Source organism: Lithobates pipiens, unplaced genomic scaffold (assembly GCF_037356315.1).
Source record: "Lithobates pipiens isolate NorthernLeopardFrog02 unplaced genomic scaffold, aLitPip1_a1.2 Scaffold_23, whole genome shotgun sequence".
Taxonomy (NCBI): domain Eukaryota; kingdom Metazoa; phylum Chordata; class Amphibia; order Anura; family Ranidae; genus Lithobates; species Lithobates pipiens.
This window is the reverse complement of record NW_027507785.1, coordinates 57,075,578-57,095,291: the sequence shown is the minus strand read 5'-3', so window position 1 is coordinate 57,095,291 and position 19,714 is coordinate 57,075,578. Positions and strand designations below refer to the sequence as shown.

At 50.1% G+C, this 19,714-nt stretch overlaps 1 protein-coding gene across 1 annotated transcript in view; it reads right to left on the bottom strand.

Annotated features, from left to right (window-relative positions):
* The window catches only part of PRKAR2A (protein kinase cAMP-dependent type II regulatory subunit alpha), a 122,739-nt gene extending 103,392 nt beyond the window's left edge, over positions 1 to 19,347 (bottom strand). Inside the window, exon 1 of the mRNA XM_077451687.1 lies at positions 18,878 to 19,347. Coding sequence (XP_077307813.1) covers positions 18,878 to 19,136 — 259 coding nt within the window. The 5' untranslated portion in view covers positions 19,137 to 19,347. The remainder of the gene's footprint in view (positions 1 to 18,877) is intronic.
* Between the last annotated feature and the right edge of the window lie 367 nt (positions 19,348 to 19,714).

Sequence of the window (19,714 nt, the reverse complement as noted above, 5' to 3'; positions counted from 1 at the left end):
CTCGCGATTTTCTTTTTTGCAATTTGCACACAGTTCTGTGTGTCGCATACAGCCAGCTATTCACTTGAATGGGATGCCCCAAGCGGGTTTGTCGCCAGAAAAGAAGCTCCTGCTCCTTTTTGGGAAACAAGCTTCATGTGATTTCAAGGCCCTGTTCACATCTGCCATTTTGAGTTCTCAAGCAGAATTGCTGCTATTCTGCCCGAGATCCCAAATTGTATTGCAATATTGTCAAAACGCAGGTGCCATTCATTTTTTAATGGTACCCAAACATGGTACGGATTTGCATTTTTTTTTGCGTGGGAAATCATATGGCAAACCACATTGTGCAGGATAGAGAGAGAAATCACCGCTGCAGGTACGTCAAGCGACCGTAGAAAACCTCATCCAGCTTGAAAGCCCGGGTGCCGGTGTCCTGTCGGATAGTGTCCGTCGAAAAAGTGTCCGCTGTGTACTGTGCAATAGCCAAAGATGAACGGCACCTGCACCTTGAGTCCAGGTTCTAGCCCCACCGTCCAAGTAGACAGAGGTTTTACCGCAGATGCTATGGGCGGTGTGGTGTGAAAGAGGTCTTGGAAGAAAAAGCCGAGCACAGCGAGGCCCTGCCCGAAGCGCGGCGAGCGAAGCAAGCCCGCAAGGGGCCCTCTAATATGTGCAGCCCTATGTCCACTTGGATGGTGGGGCTTGCACCTCGACTCACGGCACATGCGCCGTTCATCTTCTGAGATTTTCCGAATATCCTTCTGCGTCGTACTGCGCAGTACGGGGCGGACACTTTTAGATGGCCAGACTATGTCAGAACACCGGAAATGCATATAGCAATCAAAAACAGCTCATGAGCTATGACTAAGCACTACATTGATGTGTGAAACGCGTTAGCTCCCGTTTGTTCCTGCTGCGGCTTGTATTTTTGTTCACAAGAATTTTTGAATAAAAGACAAAAAAAACGTTTGAGTGTAGCTGTCCAGATCTTCCTGTTTTTGATTCATTGTGCGGGGCTCATCACCCAAATGAAGCTAATTTTTGGGAAACAAGCTTAGTGCGATATGATTTCTTTTGCAACAATCGCAGCAAAGCCACATCTCGTTAAGTTGTCAATAACAGCTTGCCGACCCGTCGCAGTACATTTACTGCGGCAGGTTGGCTAATACAGGCAGAAGAGCGTATCTCTACATTGCGGCTTTCTTCCGGTCCACCTGTGCCTGCGGACCCAGAGGACTGCTGCTATTCGCTGTAGCACAAGATGATCAACAGGTTCTGGCCAATGATTAATGGCCGGCACCTGCTGATCAGCTCAGCAAATGACAGAAGAGAGCTCTGCATTGGTAAATATTCATACAATATTCATTTATTCATAAAACAGTGATGTACCGAACATCCTCTTGTGGGGTCCCTCGGCGGCTCCTCCCCACATTAGCTAACCCCCTGGGAGAAGCGCTCTCCCGGGGGGGGGGGGGGGGGTAACCTTGCGGGAACGCGTCCATAGAAGCCCAATGACTCGGCCCCGTCCCCTGGGTCATTGGATTTAATTGGCAGCACCAGGGGCCAATGGCTGCGCTGCTATCAATCCATCCAAACAGGAACCGAGACAAGATAGAGGGGGTACAGGCAAGTAAAACGGGGGCTGGGGGGGGGGGGGGCTGCAGCATTACAGGCGATTTTTCCCCTCAATGCATAGAATGCACTGAGGTGAAAAACCTCGAAGGTTTACAACCCCTTTAACTCTTTATGGCAAGGCTGAGCACAGAGGACATAAAATACTATACTGTACAAGGTGCAAGCCTTAATTATATATATATATATATAAAAAAAAATAAAAAAAAAATCTGGTTCACGTCCACTTTAGACAGACAGGAATACAAGACTCCTATATACTGCTGATGAGAAAAGCAGTTTATATTTAATAAAATAATTGCATTTCCATGTTCTGTGGGAGACCAGATATAGTGAATGCTGCATCCTGGGTTTAGCAACACTAATGCAGGGATCCTCAAACTACGGCCCTCCAGCTGTTGCAAAACTACACATCCCATGAGGCATTGTAAAACTGACATTCACAGACATGACAAAGCATGATGGGAATTGTAGTTCCTGAACAACCGGAGGGCCATAGTTTGAAGACATATACTTTAATGCTTTTGACAGACTATATCATGCATGCAACTTTTTTACATTGCCTTCAGTTCCAGTTGAACTACAACATACTACAATCAATATAATTTTGCCCCCACTCATAAAACTTAGCTAGTCACAACTGCAGTTAGTGAATATGTAAAGCACAGATGGGTGGCAAAGTGAACGGACCCCACCCTCTTCAGAACAAGTCCTTCTCTCCCTCATTCATAACTGGTGACAGCATGGTGGTGACGCAGGGCAATTACTTGCTATTTCTGACACACATAGGCCAGTATGTACACAACCACATAACCCAACACTGATGCAAACGTACCAATAAGGATAAACAATTGTGTCAGTACAACAGAGAACCGTCCGCCTGCAATGAAAATAAAAAAAAGCAGCAAGATGTGAGCGCCTTCACTTCCCACAGAGTTTCATGTTTGTGTCATGAGTCTCACCACTGCCGTATAATTCAAACCAGCTTTTGCAGCAAGCCAGCAGCACGGCAACGTCAAGAACTAGCAAGCTTGCACGCCCAGAGAGAAAGGGATCCGATCGTAGCAGATGGGCCGCGATTACATAAAATGTACATAGAAAGATTTGGCGAGCCGCGCCAAACATCCATGACCTCATTCTGTGTGAACTGCCCAGTAATGAGGAAACTTACTTTCACAACTCGTGTGGTGCAGCAATGGCAGCGACACAAGTCATGAATGAGGGGTCCTCATTTCTGGCAGACGCGGTCGCCTCGGCTCAGTTCTGGACTACAAAACACCTCACCCTCTCCCTCATCCTAACATAAGGGAGAGGTGTTTTGTAGTTCAGTTCAAAGAAGGCCGATATCCATGCTTGGGACTCACTGGATTTTAGTAAGGACGCTTTGAGCACACTAGGAGCCGGAAAAAAAAATAAAAAATCAAATGGCAGAACCTCTGGTAGAGAAAAAAAAATGCTCATATTGCACAAGAGTTTAGGAAAGTTTTTTGGGCACTTGCTTTTACAAGTCTTTCTTCCAAAAATATCCCCCCTGATTTTTCAATGCAAACGCTCCTAAATGCCGCGATTATGGGGGAACTAAGAGTTAGGCTTCATGAACATGAGACATCTCCTGAATGATGTAACTTGACAGATCGTATCCTACGTTTAAAAAAAAAAAGTCAATTGTGCCGCTTTTACGTGCTGCGTTTGCATTCAGAAGCATTTTTTGCATTGCAAATTGTCAAAAATGTATCTCCGTTAACCGCTTTCCGCCCACCCACCGTCATATGACAGCCCCACAGAACAACCGATCTCGCACGCCCATGGGGGCGAGCATAGCAGCAATCGGTGGTGTGGTGCGTCAGTCTGACACACCGCTACACCGATCTCGGTAAAGAGCCTCTGACGGAGGCTCTTTACCATGTGATTAGCCGCGTCCAATCACGGCTGTTCACGATGTAAACAGGAAGAGCCATTGACCGATTTCTCCCCACTAGCATCTGACAGACAAGAGTAGAGAAAAGCCGATCGGCTGCTCTTCTGACGGGGGGGGTCGTCTGTGCTGTTTATCAGCGGATGCCCACCAGGGACGCCACCACGCTGGACCACGAGGTATGCCACCCTAGACCACCAGGGAAATGCCAATCGGTGCCCATCCCCAATGCCTGCCAGTGGCACCCATAAGTGCCCATCAGTGCAGGCTTTCAGTGCTCAGTGTCGCCTATCAGTGCCAATCATGAGTGCTACCTATTGCCAGCAATAGGATGTGACCTGTCAAATCACATGACAAGTCGCTCCTATGTGAATGAGGGCTTAACCACTTGCCATCCGCGATATAGCCGCATGACTGCCACAGCGTGGACCTGAATTTCCGGGAGGAAAATATGACGGCCTCTCCTTTGCAAGCTCCCTGCGTGCGCCCTGCAGGGCAAGTGCGCTGTGATCACCGAGACTCGGGTGATAACAGATCCGAGTAAGGGGCCAATCTCAGCCCCTTACCACATGATCAGCTGTCATCCAATGACAGCTGATCACATGATGTAAACAAAAGCTTGGTAAAAAATAAAATAAAAAAAAAAGCCGATCACCGGCTTATCTGCAAGGGACATTGGTCCTGAAGAGGAAGAGGCAATTATGCCTCATCTGTGCCACCAGTACCCCCTGCCAGTGCCCATCAGTGCCACCTATCAATGCCCACAAATGGTGCCAGTGCCACCTAGCAGTGCTGCCTATCAGTGTAACCGATCAGTGCCTATTGCCACCCATCAGCCTACATCAATGAAGGGAAAAAAATTACCCGTTTGCAAAATTTTATAACAAAATATAAAAATAAAAAAAATTCTCAAAAATAAAAACCGCAGTGATGATCAAATACCACCAAAAGAAAGCTATTTGTGGGGAAAAAAATATATAAAAATGTAATTTGGGTACAGTGTTGTATGACCGCACAATTGTCATTCATTCAAAGTGCATCAGCGCTGAAAGCTGAAAATTGGTCTGGACAGGAGGGGGGTTTAAGTGCCCAGTAAGAAAGTGGTTAAAGGGGGACTTCACTCTCTCAAACAGCACTATTTTTAATCCTTATGCTGCTAGCATTAGAAAATAGATAAGAAAGTACATCAGTCACTTGTTCTAAAACTTTCTATTTATTTTACCATTTCTTCAGTTATTTCCTAGGCAAATGTCTTCGGGGGGGGGGGGGGGGGTGTTCTCTCAGCCAAGCACACCCTCTTGTCTGAATGCCTGTCTTCTGTCAGAATAGCAAACCCGTCAGATTGGGTACCAGAAGTGACATTCCGTCACCTGCGCATTCATTCCACCGCTACCAGGTTTGCTAATCTGACAGATTACCTGCAGTCAGAAGGCGGCAGCGGACATCTTACTACACCCAGCTACGTCTTCAATTTCAGAGTAGTTTTAGCAAAAAATAAAAATAAAATCGAGCGTATACCAAATATAGCATATCGACATCTGTGATGCCGTTTGGATTTTACATTTTGAAAGAAGTTGGATGCCAGAAGTAGGAAGGTAGCGGAGGCCATGTTGGTACACCCCGCACTGCTCAGTGCTAAACCTTTAACCATCTCAATACTGGGCACTTACACCCCCTTCCTGCCCAGGCCATTTTTCAACGCTGTCACAATTTGAATGACAAATTGCACGGTCATGCTACACTGTAACCATGTGAAATGTTTATAATTTTCTTTATCATTTTCTTCACACAAATAGAGCTTTTTTTTGGTGGTATTTAATTACTTCTGTTTTTTTTTTTTTTTCCAAAGAAAAAAAAAAAAAAAAAGGCAGAAAACTAGTGATGCACCGAAATTTCGGCCGCCGAAACATATCGGCCGAAAATGCCCTTTTCGGCAATTTGCCGAAAGAGAAAAACGGCCGATAATGGAGCCGAAAATGGGGTGTGGCCTGGGTGGGGCTCCGCCCCCCGCCACTGGTGACGTCCATCATGGAGGATGTATAGCGCAGGAGAGCCGCCTCCGCCGCCTGTTTGATCACAGAGCCGGGAACATCACAGCTTTCATTTCAATAGCTGTGTGTTCCCGGCCGCGCGCCGTCACACGCAGCCCCTCCCCCTTGTCTGGGCACTTAGATAGACAGATCATCCGCAGGATTGGACGGATGATCTGTCTATCAAAGTGCCCGGACAAGGGGGAGGGGCTGCGTGTGACGGCGCGCGGCCGGGAACACACAGCTATTGAAATGAAAGCTGTGATGTTCCCGGCGCTGTGATCAAACAGGCGGCGGAGGCGGCTCTCTTCCCTGCACAGGCTGGCTGCAAAATGGCACACAGGCTGCAATGAGCTGCAATGGGACACACAGGCTGCAATGAGCTGCAATGGGACACACAGGCTGCAATGAGCTGCAATGGGACACACTGGTTGCAATGAGCTGCAATGGGACACACTGGTTGCAATGAGCTGCAATGGGACACACTGGCCTGCAATGGGGGATGCCTCCTGTACCACGTCCCCTTTCTCTGACCACCTCCTGTACCGCGCCGCCAGTCTCTGACCCCCTCCTGTACCGCGCCGCCAGTCTCTGACCCCCTCCTGTACCGCGCCGCCAGTCTCTGACCCCCTCCTGTACCGCGCCGCCAGTCTCTGACCCCCTCCTGTACCGCGCCGCCAGTCTCTGACCCCCTCCTGTACCGCGCCGCCAGTCTCTGACCCCCTCCTGTACCGCGCCGCCAGTCTCTGACCCCCTCCTGTACCGCGCCGCCAGTCTCTGACCCCCTCCTGTACCGCGCCGCCAGTCTCTGACCCCCTCCTGTACCGCGCCGCCAGTCTCTGACCCCCTCCTGTACCGCGCCGCCAGTCTCTGACCCCCTCCTGTACCGCGCCGCCAGTCTCTGACCCCCTCCTGTACCGCGCCGCCAGTCTCTGACCCCCTCCTGTACCGCGCCGCCAGTCTCTGACCCCCTCCTGTACCGCGCCGCCAGTCTCTGACCCCCTCCTGTACCGCGCCGCCAGTCTCTGACCCCCTCCTGTACCGCGCCGCCAGTCTCTGACCCCCTCCTGTACCGCGCCGCCAGTCTCTGACAAATATACTGTAATTATGGGTACTATGTGGCACTGATGGTTGGCATTGATAGCTAGGACTGGCATTACTAATGGGGCACTCATTGCTGGCACTGATGGGGCTTTGTGATCAGTGCCCCGATTACATACCTAGATGTCCTCTGAGGAGATGCCGCTGATCGGCTCTCCTCACATTCTATCAGTGTGAGGTGAGGAGCACCGATTACCACCATCTCCGTGATTACATGTGACCAGCTTTGATTGGACACAGCCAATCACATGATTAAAGAGCCACAGCTCTTTACAGAGATTGGGGTAGCGCTGTGTCCTAGCAACCTGCCGCGGCCGTGATCACCACGTGTCCCATAGCAGGAGCCGAGCCGGAAGCGCTAAGCTTTCAAAATGTAGCATCCAAACAGCATCACAGATGTCAATATACTATATTTATATACGCTCACTTTATTACTAAAATTACTCTGAAATGCAAGATGTAGCTGGGTGTAGTAAGATGTCTGCTGCGCCTTCAGACTACAGGTGTGCTAGTGGAAAGCACGTGCAGCGGACGCAACGTCACTTCCATTACCTAATCTGTCGAGTTCGCTATTCTGACAGTGCTTGTCCTGTGTCATTTGGACCCCTTTAACGCCTAAAAAAGCTGACTGATCCTGCCAGTTTCTCCCCTCCCCTGTGAACTGACCACGGTAATCATGGCTGTTGGGCCCTGACACTGTGGTCAGTTTGCATGCCTCCATCATCCGCTGTCTCCCATCTCTGCTCTTGTGTCATCCTCCCCCATCCTATCCCTGCCTTTTGGCTCCTGTGTCAGGGTCCAGAGTCGACCCCCACCCCCTCTGCTGCTGCCTTAACAACATGTCTTACTTTCTATAATCCATTCTGTCTTATAAGGATATGTCCCTCCTGGGTGTCTGCTGTATAAAAAGCCGTATATACCTTACCTGTGACTGCTAATAAGCGGTCATGTGATGCACCACATCACTCTGGCTCTCTCCTCCAGAGTGACATCAGCAGGGGCATCTTGGCCCCTCCCACTGCTTCTCTCACAGAGAGGAGAGGTGTGGCATGTCACGGGGCCGCTGATCAGTGGTCACAGATAAGGTATATCCAGCTTTTAGAGAAAGTGACACATGTGGGTTAACAAACCCTTTAAATCCCCCGCCCATGTCTTCATTGGCATTTTTGTTTTTCTTTTATCTGGAGACGGCGAGCAGGGCCTTCCTCAGCTAAGCACACCCTCCTGCCTGCATGCCTAGGCTAAGGGCAAATGGATTCCAGGAAACAACTGCTATGCGAGCCTGGGTTAACGCTGGCAATGTAGACACCGCATGCAATTAACACAGGAATCGCACCGCATTCCTGTGTGCATCACATACGTCTGTGCAGTGCAATTTCAGCAATACATTTTGTATGACTGAAAGCACATCACATCCACACCAAAATGGTTAAGGGATCCTTTTTTAAACCCCCTGAACCTAAATCGCGTTGGTGTGCATAGCAATTCTGGCAAATCGCACTGCGTTTTGCGATATTTCCGGGTGTCAATAAGAAAACATTGGACACCTGCAGCAGATCACATAGACACTGTGCGACTGCAATGCAATGCAGGAAATGCACAAGACTCGCTGCATCACATAAGTGTTAACTAGCCCTGAATCATCTGCCCTTCATTAAGATGGCCGCTGCTAGAAATGCTGGAGGGTGTTTTTCAAAAGCGATTTCTCATTAAAATAATGACATGGATAAATGGGGGGAGTTCCCTGAATATTGAAAATTAAACAGCCTTTTACGTTCATGGTGCCCAGATACAGCTTACTTCTGCTTTAAGGGCGTACTCTCACCGGCTGCATTTTACTATACTATGGGTGCTCAACTTGTGACCCTCCAGCTGTTGCAGAACTACAAGTCCCATCATGCCTCAGCCTTTGGGAATCATTTTCAACTGTCAGCCTTGCGGAACTAAAAGTCCCATGAGGCATTGCAAGGCTGACAGTTCAAAATGATTCCCAAAGGCTGAGGCATGATGGGACTTGTAGTTCTGCAACAGCTGAAGGGCCACAGGTTGAGCACCCATGAACTATACCCAAAACAGGTTTGCTCCCAGTCCCCTCACCCACCCTACCGGCCTGTGGTCACATTGTTTTGGGGCAGAGCATGCCGATGTCATCACCTCTTCAAACAGGCCAGGGCTCAGTATGGAGCAGTAACACTAGTCGAGGACCTGGACTTTTGGGGTCACACATGCTCAAGTACAGCTCACCTATTGTGTGTAAACACTAAAAAGGTTTCAACAAATTGGTGAAGCTCAACAGTTAACCCAGTGAATTAATCCCGCTGACACCACACCAATGTGCTCACAGAGCTCTCACCTCATGGGCATGAATGCCTTTGTAAATGCACTGGGAGCAGTCTCAATTCCAGGATCCAAGATCAAGAGTAATTTGTTCTCGATTAAAACATTACACCCCTCATGAATGCTGATCTACACGCAAGATAAATAAGCCTCCAATAGTGTATTACCAAAATAACCAAATTTATTAAGTAAAAACCTGCTTACATGAAAGCAGCAGCAAGCACGCCAAACAGAGACTAACAGAGTTTCAAGATCAAAGATTAGGGGGCCCCCTGAGGAAGTCACGCGACGCAACTCTTGGGGCGTGGCCGGAAGTACACTGTGGACCGGGAGTGACGTACAAGGTGGCGTGAAACGCCATTTGTGTCTGTTTGGCGTGCTTGCTGCTGCTTTCATGTAAGCAGGCATTTTACTTAATAAATTTGGTTATTTTGGTAATGCAAGGTAAATAAGCATCCAATAGTGCACTACCAAAATTTATTAAAGTAAAATACCTGCTTACATGAAAGCAGCAGCAAGCGCGCAAAACAGGGACAAACGGCGTTTCGCGTCACCTCGTACATCACTTTCGGTCTACTTCTGACCACGGCCTGCGCGTTACGTCGTGTGACTTCCTCAGGGTTCCCCCCCCGATTTTGATCTTGAAACTCAGTTTGTCGCGCTTGCTGCTGCTTTCATGTAAGCAGCCATTTTACTTAATAAATTTGGTTATTTTAGCAATACATTATTGGAGGCTTATTTACTTTGCATGTGGATCGTAACATGGTTCATGAGGGGTGTAATCTTTTAATCAAGAAAAACTGTTGCTCTTGTATCCTGGAATCAAGGCCGCTCCCAGTGGATTTATAAAGGCATTTCATTTAAGCCCATGAGGATAGAGTTCTGTGAACAAATTGGTGTGGTGTCAGCGGTTTAATACACTGGGTTAACTCAACTTTTTACAACTTTCATCTACACAATATTTTGAAGCATCTGATCACTTTTGACTATGGACTTTGCACTTATTATGTTATTTTTCACTATTGTTTAGGAACATTTTTGAATATATTATTTTATATCATTGTTCTACTTTCACTATTGGGGTGTCAGATCACTAGGCTATGCGCAGGATCATTTCTATTTTCTCTTATGTGTTATTAGTGTATTTGTGACCACTATTAGGTCTTGCAGCATTTCCATTTTATTATCATTTGTATTTAATTCAGGTTTACTTAGTAGCGCAGAGGACTATTACAAATAAATGATGAAGTTCCCCATTACTGGAATACTGGGATGGTGTAAAAACTTTATTACTCTTTATTTGGTATAAGAGGGCGACACACAAAGGTCTCACTTGTCTATTGTGAGGGGCCAGCAGCATCAAAAGAATGATTCTGCAGATAAACTGCTTATATCATTTTCTGAACTTTGCTCCAAGCAGAAAATTTTAACCATCATTTAGTCATTTACTACTTATGTAAAAAAAATAAAATAAAAAAAAAAGTGTACTGGAAAACAGACATTTCTCTGCGTGTTAGAGATTTATACAACCGAAGAGTCTTTGTTCCAAAGCATTAAAAAAAAAAAAAAAAAGGGGGGAAGGTCAGCACCGTCCAGAGCTAAAGACACATCAGCCAAAACTCTGGCACATAAATAACCACATTTCTAAAAGATAGTAAAGAAAAAAAATAAAAATAAGCAGCCTGTTGATCTTCCAACAGGTTAGCACCGCGTAACGTATCCCGGCGCAGCATATCAACATTAGGATTAGCAAGTCTACAGCAGATGGTAAGCAACAAATTTATCAAGCAAGCCCCGGACCTGTCAGACCACACGGGACTCCGAGGAGATAAAAAGGCAATGAATGGATTTACCTAAATCAGGAAGTACATGAAATGCTATGCTGGGAACTAGGAGTAGCAAAGCCAGGAAAACGGACCCCCTTCTAGGGCCCGCCTGGATTCACTCAGCTGGGAACAATGAACATCCAACATTTCCTTCACATGGACTAGCAGCCCAAACGGTATTTATAGGCACGCTTCAACCAGAAAGCACCCAACCTTGATCTTGTCATTACAAATATAAAGAAGTAGCCACTGTCAACACAGAACTAGTCACCTATAAAACGACATGCACCTCCCCCAGCTTAAAGCTGAACCCCAGCTTTTCAAACACCCCCCCCCCCCCACACACACACACACACACACACACACACACACACACCCCATCTCCTCTTGCCAAGGGGCTTCTTGCTAGTCTGGTGGCATCATGGGTGCTTTCTCTTGTCTGGTGGAGGGCAGTCCTGATCCCAGCACTATATGCAAGGGTCATGACCTGCAATAGTACTCTGCACCCAGATGCCATAATGATGCACCCCCAGGGGGTGTGTCCATGAAAGGCTGGGCTTACAGGAAGTGGAGGGGGAGAGAGAAGGGGCAGGAGTTAAAGCGGAAAGGGGCAGGAGTTAAAGCGGAAAGGGGCAGGAGTTAAAGCAGAAGTTCCGCTTTAACTCCTCCTCCCCCTCCCATATTTCCATGTCTTTTTTCGGGGGGGGGGGGGGGGGGTTAACCTAGCTTTGACATGTATGGCTTCTACTTCCGCTCAGATCGCCTATGTGATCTGCGCAGAAGTTCTATCCAGTCTTCTGAACACATAACCGGCCCCAGCAGACTGTGGGGACCATTCACAATGCGTAGCACCGCTCGAGCATGCGCAGTGGGCAGCTGGTTGTGATCCCACAAGCTATCACAGCCAAGTGCCTACAGTTAAAATGCTGGTCCCCCGGGGACTGCAGACCATCCCTGACGCCCCCCTCAGGTGAGCGCAGGGCTGGGTCCTGGGACAGGCGAGTGTCTTTTTAAAGTCAGCTGTTTTTGTAGCTGCCGACTTAATTTTAGAAAAGCGACTGGAGCTCCTCTTTAAGCATATGCCCATGTGAAGGCTGCGTTTTTGCATGCATGGGGATACACAGGTCTTCCGTGCAGGAAGTCCCATACATGTCAATTGGGAAGAAGCAGCTGCATGGACACAGCTGCTGCTCCCAATTTCTAAGGCTTGTTCAGACCAACAACTGGCACTGCAACGCAGAAACTGGAGTGCGATGCAGTGGGCCGAGATCAGCACAGTGATAAATGCGCAGAGTTCAGAGCTTAGCATTTTTTTTTTTTTTTTTAAACAAACTTTATTGAAATGTTACAGACATCTCAAAGTTAAATTGCCAGCTGCAACGCAGTGGTATAAACTGGGCACACGGAGCACAAGGCACGTCACCTTGTCCAAGCAGTGGTATGTGGTGTGAATTTACAGAGTTGGACATTTTCACCGATACAAGTTGATATTTTTGTTTTGACAGCGGGTGCTTTTATCATTATATACTTACACTCACCGGCCACATTATTATTAGGTACACCTGTTTAATTGCTCGATAACACAAATTGCTAATCAGCCAATCACATGGCAGCAACTCAATGCATTAAGGCATGTAGATGTGGTGAAGACAACTTGCTGAAGTTCAAACTGAGCATCAGAATGGGGAAGAAAGGGGATTTAAGTGACTTTGAACGTGGTATGGCTGTTGGTGCCAGACAGGCTGGTCTGAGTATTTCAAAAACTGCTGATCTACTGGGATTTTCACACACAACCATCTCTCGGGTTTATAGAGCATCGTCCGAAAAGAGAAAACATTCAGTTGTGTGAAGGAAAACTCCTTGTTGATGTCGGAAGAGAATGGGCAGGCTGGTTCCAGATGATATAAAGGCAACCGCAACTCAAATAACCGCTCATTATATCCAAGGTATGCAGAATACCATCTCTGAATGCACAACACATCCAACCTTGAAGCAGATGGGCTACAGCAGCAGAAGACCACACCAGGTGCCACTCCTTTCAACTAACAGGAAACTGAGGCTACAATTCACACGGGATCACCAAAATTGGATAATAGAAGATTGAAAAAATGCTGGCTGGTCTGATGATTCTCCACACCACGACCTACCTAAGTATTGTTGCTGACCATGTCCTTCCCTTTATGACTACAGTGTCCCCATCTTCTGATGGCTCCTTCCAGCAGGATAATGTCACCATGCCACAAAGCTCCAATCATTTCACCACTGGACAATGAGGTCCCTGTCCTCAAATGGTCACCACATCTCATCCAATAGAGCACTTTTGGGATTTGGTGGAATGGGAGATTGGCATCATGGATGTGCAGCCGACAAATCTGCAGCAACTGCGTAATGTTATGTCCTTATGGAGCAAAATCTCTGAGGAATGTTTCCAACACCTTGTTGAATCTATGCCATGAAGAATGAAGGCAAAAAGGGGGTCCAACACGGTACTAGCAAGGTGTACCTAATAAAGTGGCCAGAGAGATAGCGAGAGATGTAGATATAGAGATCCCCATTTACCAAGGTGAATACTTTTTTCACTAGACTATTTGGAGGCAAGTCGGCACCAATGTACAGCCCTCGGTCACGCCTCATTATTTGGTTTGTAATAACAGCAATCACTTTCCCATGGCAGGGTATGGTGGGCACATTGCAGCTCCAAAATGATTTTTATGCCCATCCAGCAGACTGACAACCATCACAGATCAGAAGTTGTGCCCGGATATTGCTTCCCTTGGCCATCATAAATTGAAGAGTCCTGTAGTCGCCCTTTTATATTCCCCATATTACAACACACAGTCACCTCCTGTAGCTCTCGGTTAAATGATCTATAGGTGACCACACTGGGATGTTTAGTTGCATTTCCTCAACACGACCTGATATGACATGCTGGGGGTTGTAGTCACTCCCCCCTCCTCCCCTGGGCTGGCAGACCAAGCTGGGACTTTTCATGTCACTGCAGCATTAGGTTTCCACAGCATGGACCGCCGCCCGCTGGCTGGACAGGGGTATGCGGGGACCTGTAGCATCTCCTTACCCCTAGGAGCAGGCTTGCTCAATCTGCGGCCCTCCAGCTGTTGCAGAACTACAAGTCCCATGAGCCATTGCATGGCTGACAGTTACAAGCACGACTCCCACAGGGGGGAGGCATGATGGGACTTTTAGTGCCACAACAGCTGGAGGGCCACAGGATGAGCACCAATGCCCGAGAGCAGTGATGACGAACCTTGGCACCCCAGATGTTTTGGAACTACATTTCCCATGATGCTCATGCACTCTGCAGTGTAGTTGAGCATCATGGGAAATGTAGTGCCAAAACATCTTGGGTGCCGAGGTTCACTATCACTGGTCTAGAGGCTCATGGTATTTATAGGTAAGCTGACAGGGCATGGTGGGACTAGCAGTTACCTCCCCATCAGCGACAGGACTTGCTGGGACTTGTAGTCAGCTTTCACCAGCTAAAAAAAAAAAAAAAAAAAAAAAAAACATGCTGGGACTGGCTGTTACCACCTTTTTTCTGACAAAAGCTGACAGTACATGTTGGGAGTAGTAGTCCCCTTTCCATTGACTGGTATGCTGGGAAATATCACCCTCCCATTACTGTAAGTGCATACAGAGCATTGTAGTTCCCTTCCACTATGGTCAAGGTATGCCGAATTGTAGCCACCTTATTACTGACATGGCATGCTGGGAGTTATAGTTTCCTTTATATTACAGAGCACGCCGGGAGTTGTAGTTCAGACCCCATCATTCACAGGTCATGCTGGGAGGAGATGGTCACCTTATTACTGACATGTCATTCTGGAAGTTTTAGTGTCCTTCCAATTACACAGCATGTTGGGAGTTGTGGTCACCTTATTACAGGTGGGCATGTTGGGAGTTGGCACCTCCCCATTACTGACATGTCATACTGGGGTTTGTAGTCACTTCCTTCTACAGTCAGAAGATGCTGGGAACTGTAGTTCCCTTCTCATTACTGGTAGGACATGCTGGGAGTTGGTTACCTTATTACTGACATGTCATACTGGGAGTTGCAGTTTTCTCCCCATTAAACACAGGGCACACTGGGGGTTGTAGTCACTCTAGCTCTGACAGGTCAGGCCGGGGGTTGTAGTCGCTCTAGCTCTGACAGGTCAGGCCGGGGGTTGTAGTCGCTCTAGCTCTGACAGGTCAGGCCGGGGGTTGTAGTCGCTCTAGCTCTGACAGGTCAGGCCGGGGGTTGTAGTCGCTCTAGCTCTGACAGGTCAGGCCGGGGGTTGTAGTCGCTCTAGCTCTGACAGGTCAGGCCGGGGGTTGTAGTCGCTCTAGCTCTGACAGGTCAGGCCGGGGGTTGTAGTCGCTCTAGCTCTGACAGGTCGTGCCACGGGTTGTAGTCACTCTAGCTCTGACAGGTCGTGCCACGGGTTGTAGTCACTCTAGCTCTGACAGGTCGTGCCACGGGTTGTAGTCACTCTAGCTCTGACAGGTCGTGCCACGGGTTGTAGTCACTCTAGCTCTGACAGGTCGTGCCACGGGTTGTAGTCACTCTAGCTCTGACAGGTCGTGCCACGGGTTGTAGTCACTCTAGCTCTGACAGGTCGTGCCACGGGTTGTAGTCACTCTAGCTCTGACAGGTCGTGCCACGGGTTGTAGTCACTCTAGCTCTGACAGGTCGTGCCACGAGTTGTAGTCACTCTAGCTCTGACAGGTCGTGCCACGGGTTGTAGTCTCTCTAGCTCTGACAGGTCGTGCCACGGGTTGTAGTCACTCTAGCTCTGACAGGTCGTGCCACGGGTTGTAGTCACTCTAGCTCTGACAGGTCGTGCCACGGGTTGTAGTCACTCTAGCTCTGACAGGTCGTGCCACGGGTTGTAGTCACTCTAGCTCTGACAGGTCGTGCCACGGGTTGTAGTCACTCTAGCTCTGACAGGTCGTGCCACGGGTTGTAGTCACTCTAGCTCTGACAGGTCGTGCCACGGGTTGTAGTCACTCTAGCTCTGACAGGTCGTGCCACGGGTTGTAGTCTCTCTAGCTCTGACAGGTCGTGCCACGGGTTGTAGTCACTCTAGCTCTGACAGGTCGTGCCACGGGTTGTAGTCACTCTAGCTCTGACAGGTCGTGCCACGGGTTGTAGTCACTCTAGCTCTGACAGGTCGTGCCACGGGTTGTAGTCACTCTAGCTCTGACAGGTCGTGCCACGGGTTGTAGTCACTCTAGCTCTGACAGGTCGTGCCACGGGTTGTAGTCACTCTAGCTCTGACAGGTCGTGCCACGGGTTGTAGTCACTCAAGCTCTGACAGGTCGTGCCACGGGTTGTAGTCACTCTAGCTCTGACAGGTCGTGCCACGGGTTGTAGTCACTCTAGCTCTGACAGGTCGTGCCACGGGTTGTAGTCACTCTAGCTCTGACAGGTCGTGCCACGAGTTGTAGTCACTCTAGCTCTGACAGGTCGTGCCACGGGTTGTAGTCACTCTAGCTCTGACAGGTCGTGCCACGGGTTGTAGTCACTCTAGCTCTGACAGGTCGTGCCACGGGTTGTAGTCACTCTAGCTCTGACAGGTCGTGCCACGGGTTGTAGTCACTCTAGCTCTGACAGGTCGTGCCACGGGTTGTAGTCACTCTAGCTCTGACAGGTCGTGCCACGGGTTGTAGTCACTCTAGCTCTGACAGGTCGTGCCACGGGTTGTAGTCACTCTAGCTCTGACAGGTCGTGCCACGGGTTGTAGTCACTCTAGCTCTGACAGGTCGTGCCACGGGTTGTAGTCACTCTAGCTCTGACAGGTCGTGCCACGGGTTGTAGTCACTCTAGCTCTGACAGGTCGTGCCACGGGTTGTAGTCACTCTAGCTCTGACAGGTCGTGCCACGGGTTGTAGTCACTCTAGCTCTGACAGGTCGTGCCGCAGGTTGTAGTCACTCTAGCTCTGACAGGTCGTGCCGCAGGTTGTAGTCACTCTAGCTCTGACAGGTCGTGCCACGGGTTGTAGTCACTCTAGCTCTGACAGGTCGTGCCACGGGTTGCAGTCACTCTAGCTCTGACAGGTCGTGCCGCAGGTTGTAGTCACTCTAGCTCTGACAGGTCGTATCGGGGGTTGTAGTCACTCTAGCTCTGACAGGTCGTGCCGGAGGTTGTAGTCACTCTAGTTGACAGGTCATGCTGGGGGTTGTAGTCACTCTAGTTGACAGGTCATGCTGGGGGTTGTAGTCACTCTAGTTGACAGGTCATGCTGGGGGTTGTAGTCACTCTAGCTCTGACAGGTGGTACCGGGGGTTGTAGTCACTCTAGCTCTGACAGGTGGTACCGGGGGTTGTAGTCACTCTAGCTCTGACAGGTCGTGCCGGAGGTTGTAGTCACTCTAGTTGACAGGTCATGCTGGGGGTTGTAGTCGCTCTAGCTGACAGGTCGTGCCGGGGGTTGTAGTCACTCTAGTTGACAGGTCATGCCGGGGGTTGTAGTCACTCTAGTTGACAGGTCATGCCGGGGGTTGTAGTCACTCTAGTTGACAGGTCATGCTGGGGGTTGTAGTCACTCTAGCTCTGACAGGTCGTGCCGGAGGTTGTAGTCACTCTAGTTGACAGGTCATGCTGGGGGTTGTAGTCGCTCTAGCTCTGACAGGTCGTGCCGGAGGTTGTAGTCACTCTAGTTGACAGGTCATGTCGGGGGTTGTAGTCACTCTAGCTCTGACAGGTCGTGCCACGGGTTGTAGTCACTCTAGCTCTGACAGGTCGTGCCACGGGTTGTAGTCACTCAAGCTCTGACAGGTCGTGCCACGGGTTGTAGTCACTCAAGCTCTGACAGGTCGTGCCACGGGTTGTAGTCACTCTAGCTCTGACAGGTCGTGCCACGGGTTGTAGTCACTCTAGCTCTGACAGGTCGTGCCACGGGTTGTAGTCACTCTAGCTCTGACAGGTCGTGCCACGGGTTGTAGTCACTCTAGCTCTGACAGGTCGTGCCACGGGTTGTAGTCACTCTAGCTCTGACAGGTCGTGCCACGGGTTGTAGTCACTCTAGCTCTGACAGGTCGTGCCACGGGTTGTAGTCACTCTAGCTCTGACAGGTCGTGCCGCAGGTTGTAGTCACTCTAGCTCTGACAGGTCGTGCCGCAGGTTGTAGTCACTCTAGCTCTGACAGGTCGTGCCACGGGTTGTAGTCACTCTAGCTCTGACAGGTCGTGCCACGGGTTGCAGTCACTCTAGCTCTGACAGGTCGTGCCGCAGGTTGTAGTCACTCTAGCTCTGACAGGTCGTATCGGGGGTTGTAGTCACTCTAGCTCTGACAGGTCGTGCCGGAGGTTGTAGTCACTCTAGTTGACAGGTCATGCTGGGGGTTGTAGTCACTCTAGTTGACAGGTCATGCTGGGGGTTGTAGTCACTCTAGTTGACAGGTCATGCTGGGGGTTGTAGTCACTCTAGTTGACAGGTCATGCTGGGGGTTGTAGTCACTCTAGCTCTGACAGGTGGTACCGGGGGTTGTAGTCACTCTAGCTCTGACAGGTCGTGCCGGAGGTTGTAGTCACTCTAGTTGACAGGTCATGCTGGGGGTTGTAGTCGCTCTAGCTGACAGGTCGTGCCGGGGGTTGTAGTCACTCTAGTTGACAGGTCATGCCGGGGGTTGTAGTCACTCTAGTTGACAGGTCATGCCGGGGGTTGTAGTCACTCTAGTTGACAGGTCATGCTGGGGGTTGTAGTCACTCTAGCTCTGACAGGTCGTGCCGGAGGTTGTAGTCACTCTAGTTGACAGGTCATGCTGGGGGTTGTAGTCGCTCTAGCTCTGACAGGTCGTGCCGGAGGTTGTAGTCACTCTAGTTGACAGGTCATGTCGGGGGTTGTAGTCACTCTAGCTCTGACAGGTCGTGCCGGGGGTTGTAGTCACTCTAGTTGACAGGTCATGCTGGGGGTTGTAATCACTTTAGCGGACAGGTCATGCCGGGTGTTGTAGTCACTCTAGCTCTGACAGGTCATGCTGGGGGTTGTAGTGACACTCCGGGAATGCTGGGTGTTGTAGTCCCCCTCCTCTCCCCCCCAGTGTTCCTCTTACGTTCGAAGTCGGAGTCGTCGTCCTCGTCGTCGTTGTTCTCCTCGTCGTCTCCGTTTGACTCGATCTGCATGGGTTGCTCGCCGTCGAAGTTGACCCCTCGGGTGTGAGGCCGGCCGGCTCCATCCTGCAGCCTATTCTCCCTCAGGCGGGTGAAGTATTGGACGGCGAACTCCAGCAGGTCGGGCGGCCTCTGGCGCAGAACCTCCACCGTGTAGCCCTGAAGCAGCTCGGTGAGGCCGGACGGGATTTCGATGCTCATGGTCCCCCGGGGGGTCTCCGCTCTCCCCACTGACAAGGCGATGTCTGTCCCCCTCCCTCCCCCCGGGAAACACACAGCGGGGCCGCTGACAGGGAGGACTGAGGAGGAGGAGGAGGCGGCGGCTCCGGTCTTCACCTCACACACTGACACACACACACCGCCACCGAGCCGGCACAGCGCGCACTGATCCCTCACACACCGGGGAGGTGGAGCGGCCGTGCGCGCGCACCCCAGCGGGAGGGGCGGGAAGAAGTGGGCCGGCCCATTGGACGGCGAGGAGGGGGAGGGACGACGCAGCCGACGTCACGAGCCGCCTCCGCCAAGGACTTCTTACACCAGACCCGCCCACACGCGCGAGGAGTGGGCGAGAGATTATTTATACAAAGTGGGTGTGGCGGCGGAGCGTTTTTTTCATGAGGGACCGCCCCTTCGTGACGCTTGTTCTCCCCCCCCACGAGAGTGGGCGTAAATGGTCCGCCCAGTGTGACCTTCACTGACACGCGTGGGCGTGGTGTAGGAGCTAAGGTTCCGCCCTTTTGCAGGAGGGTGGGCCGCCTTCTGAGTCTAGTGAGTGGGCG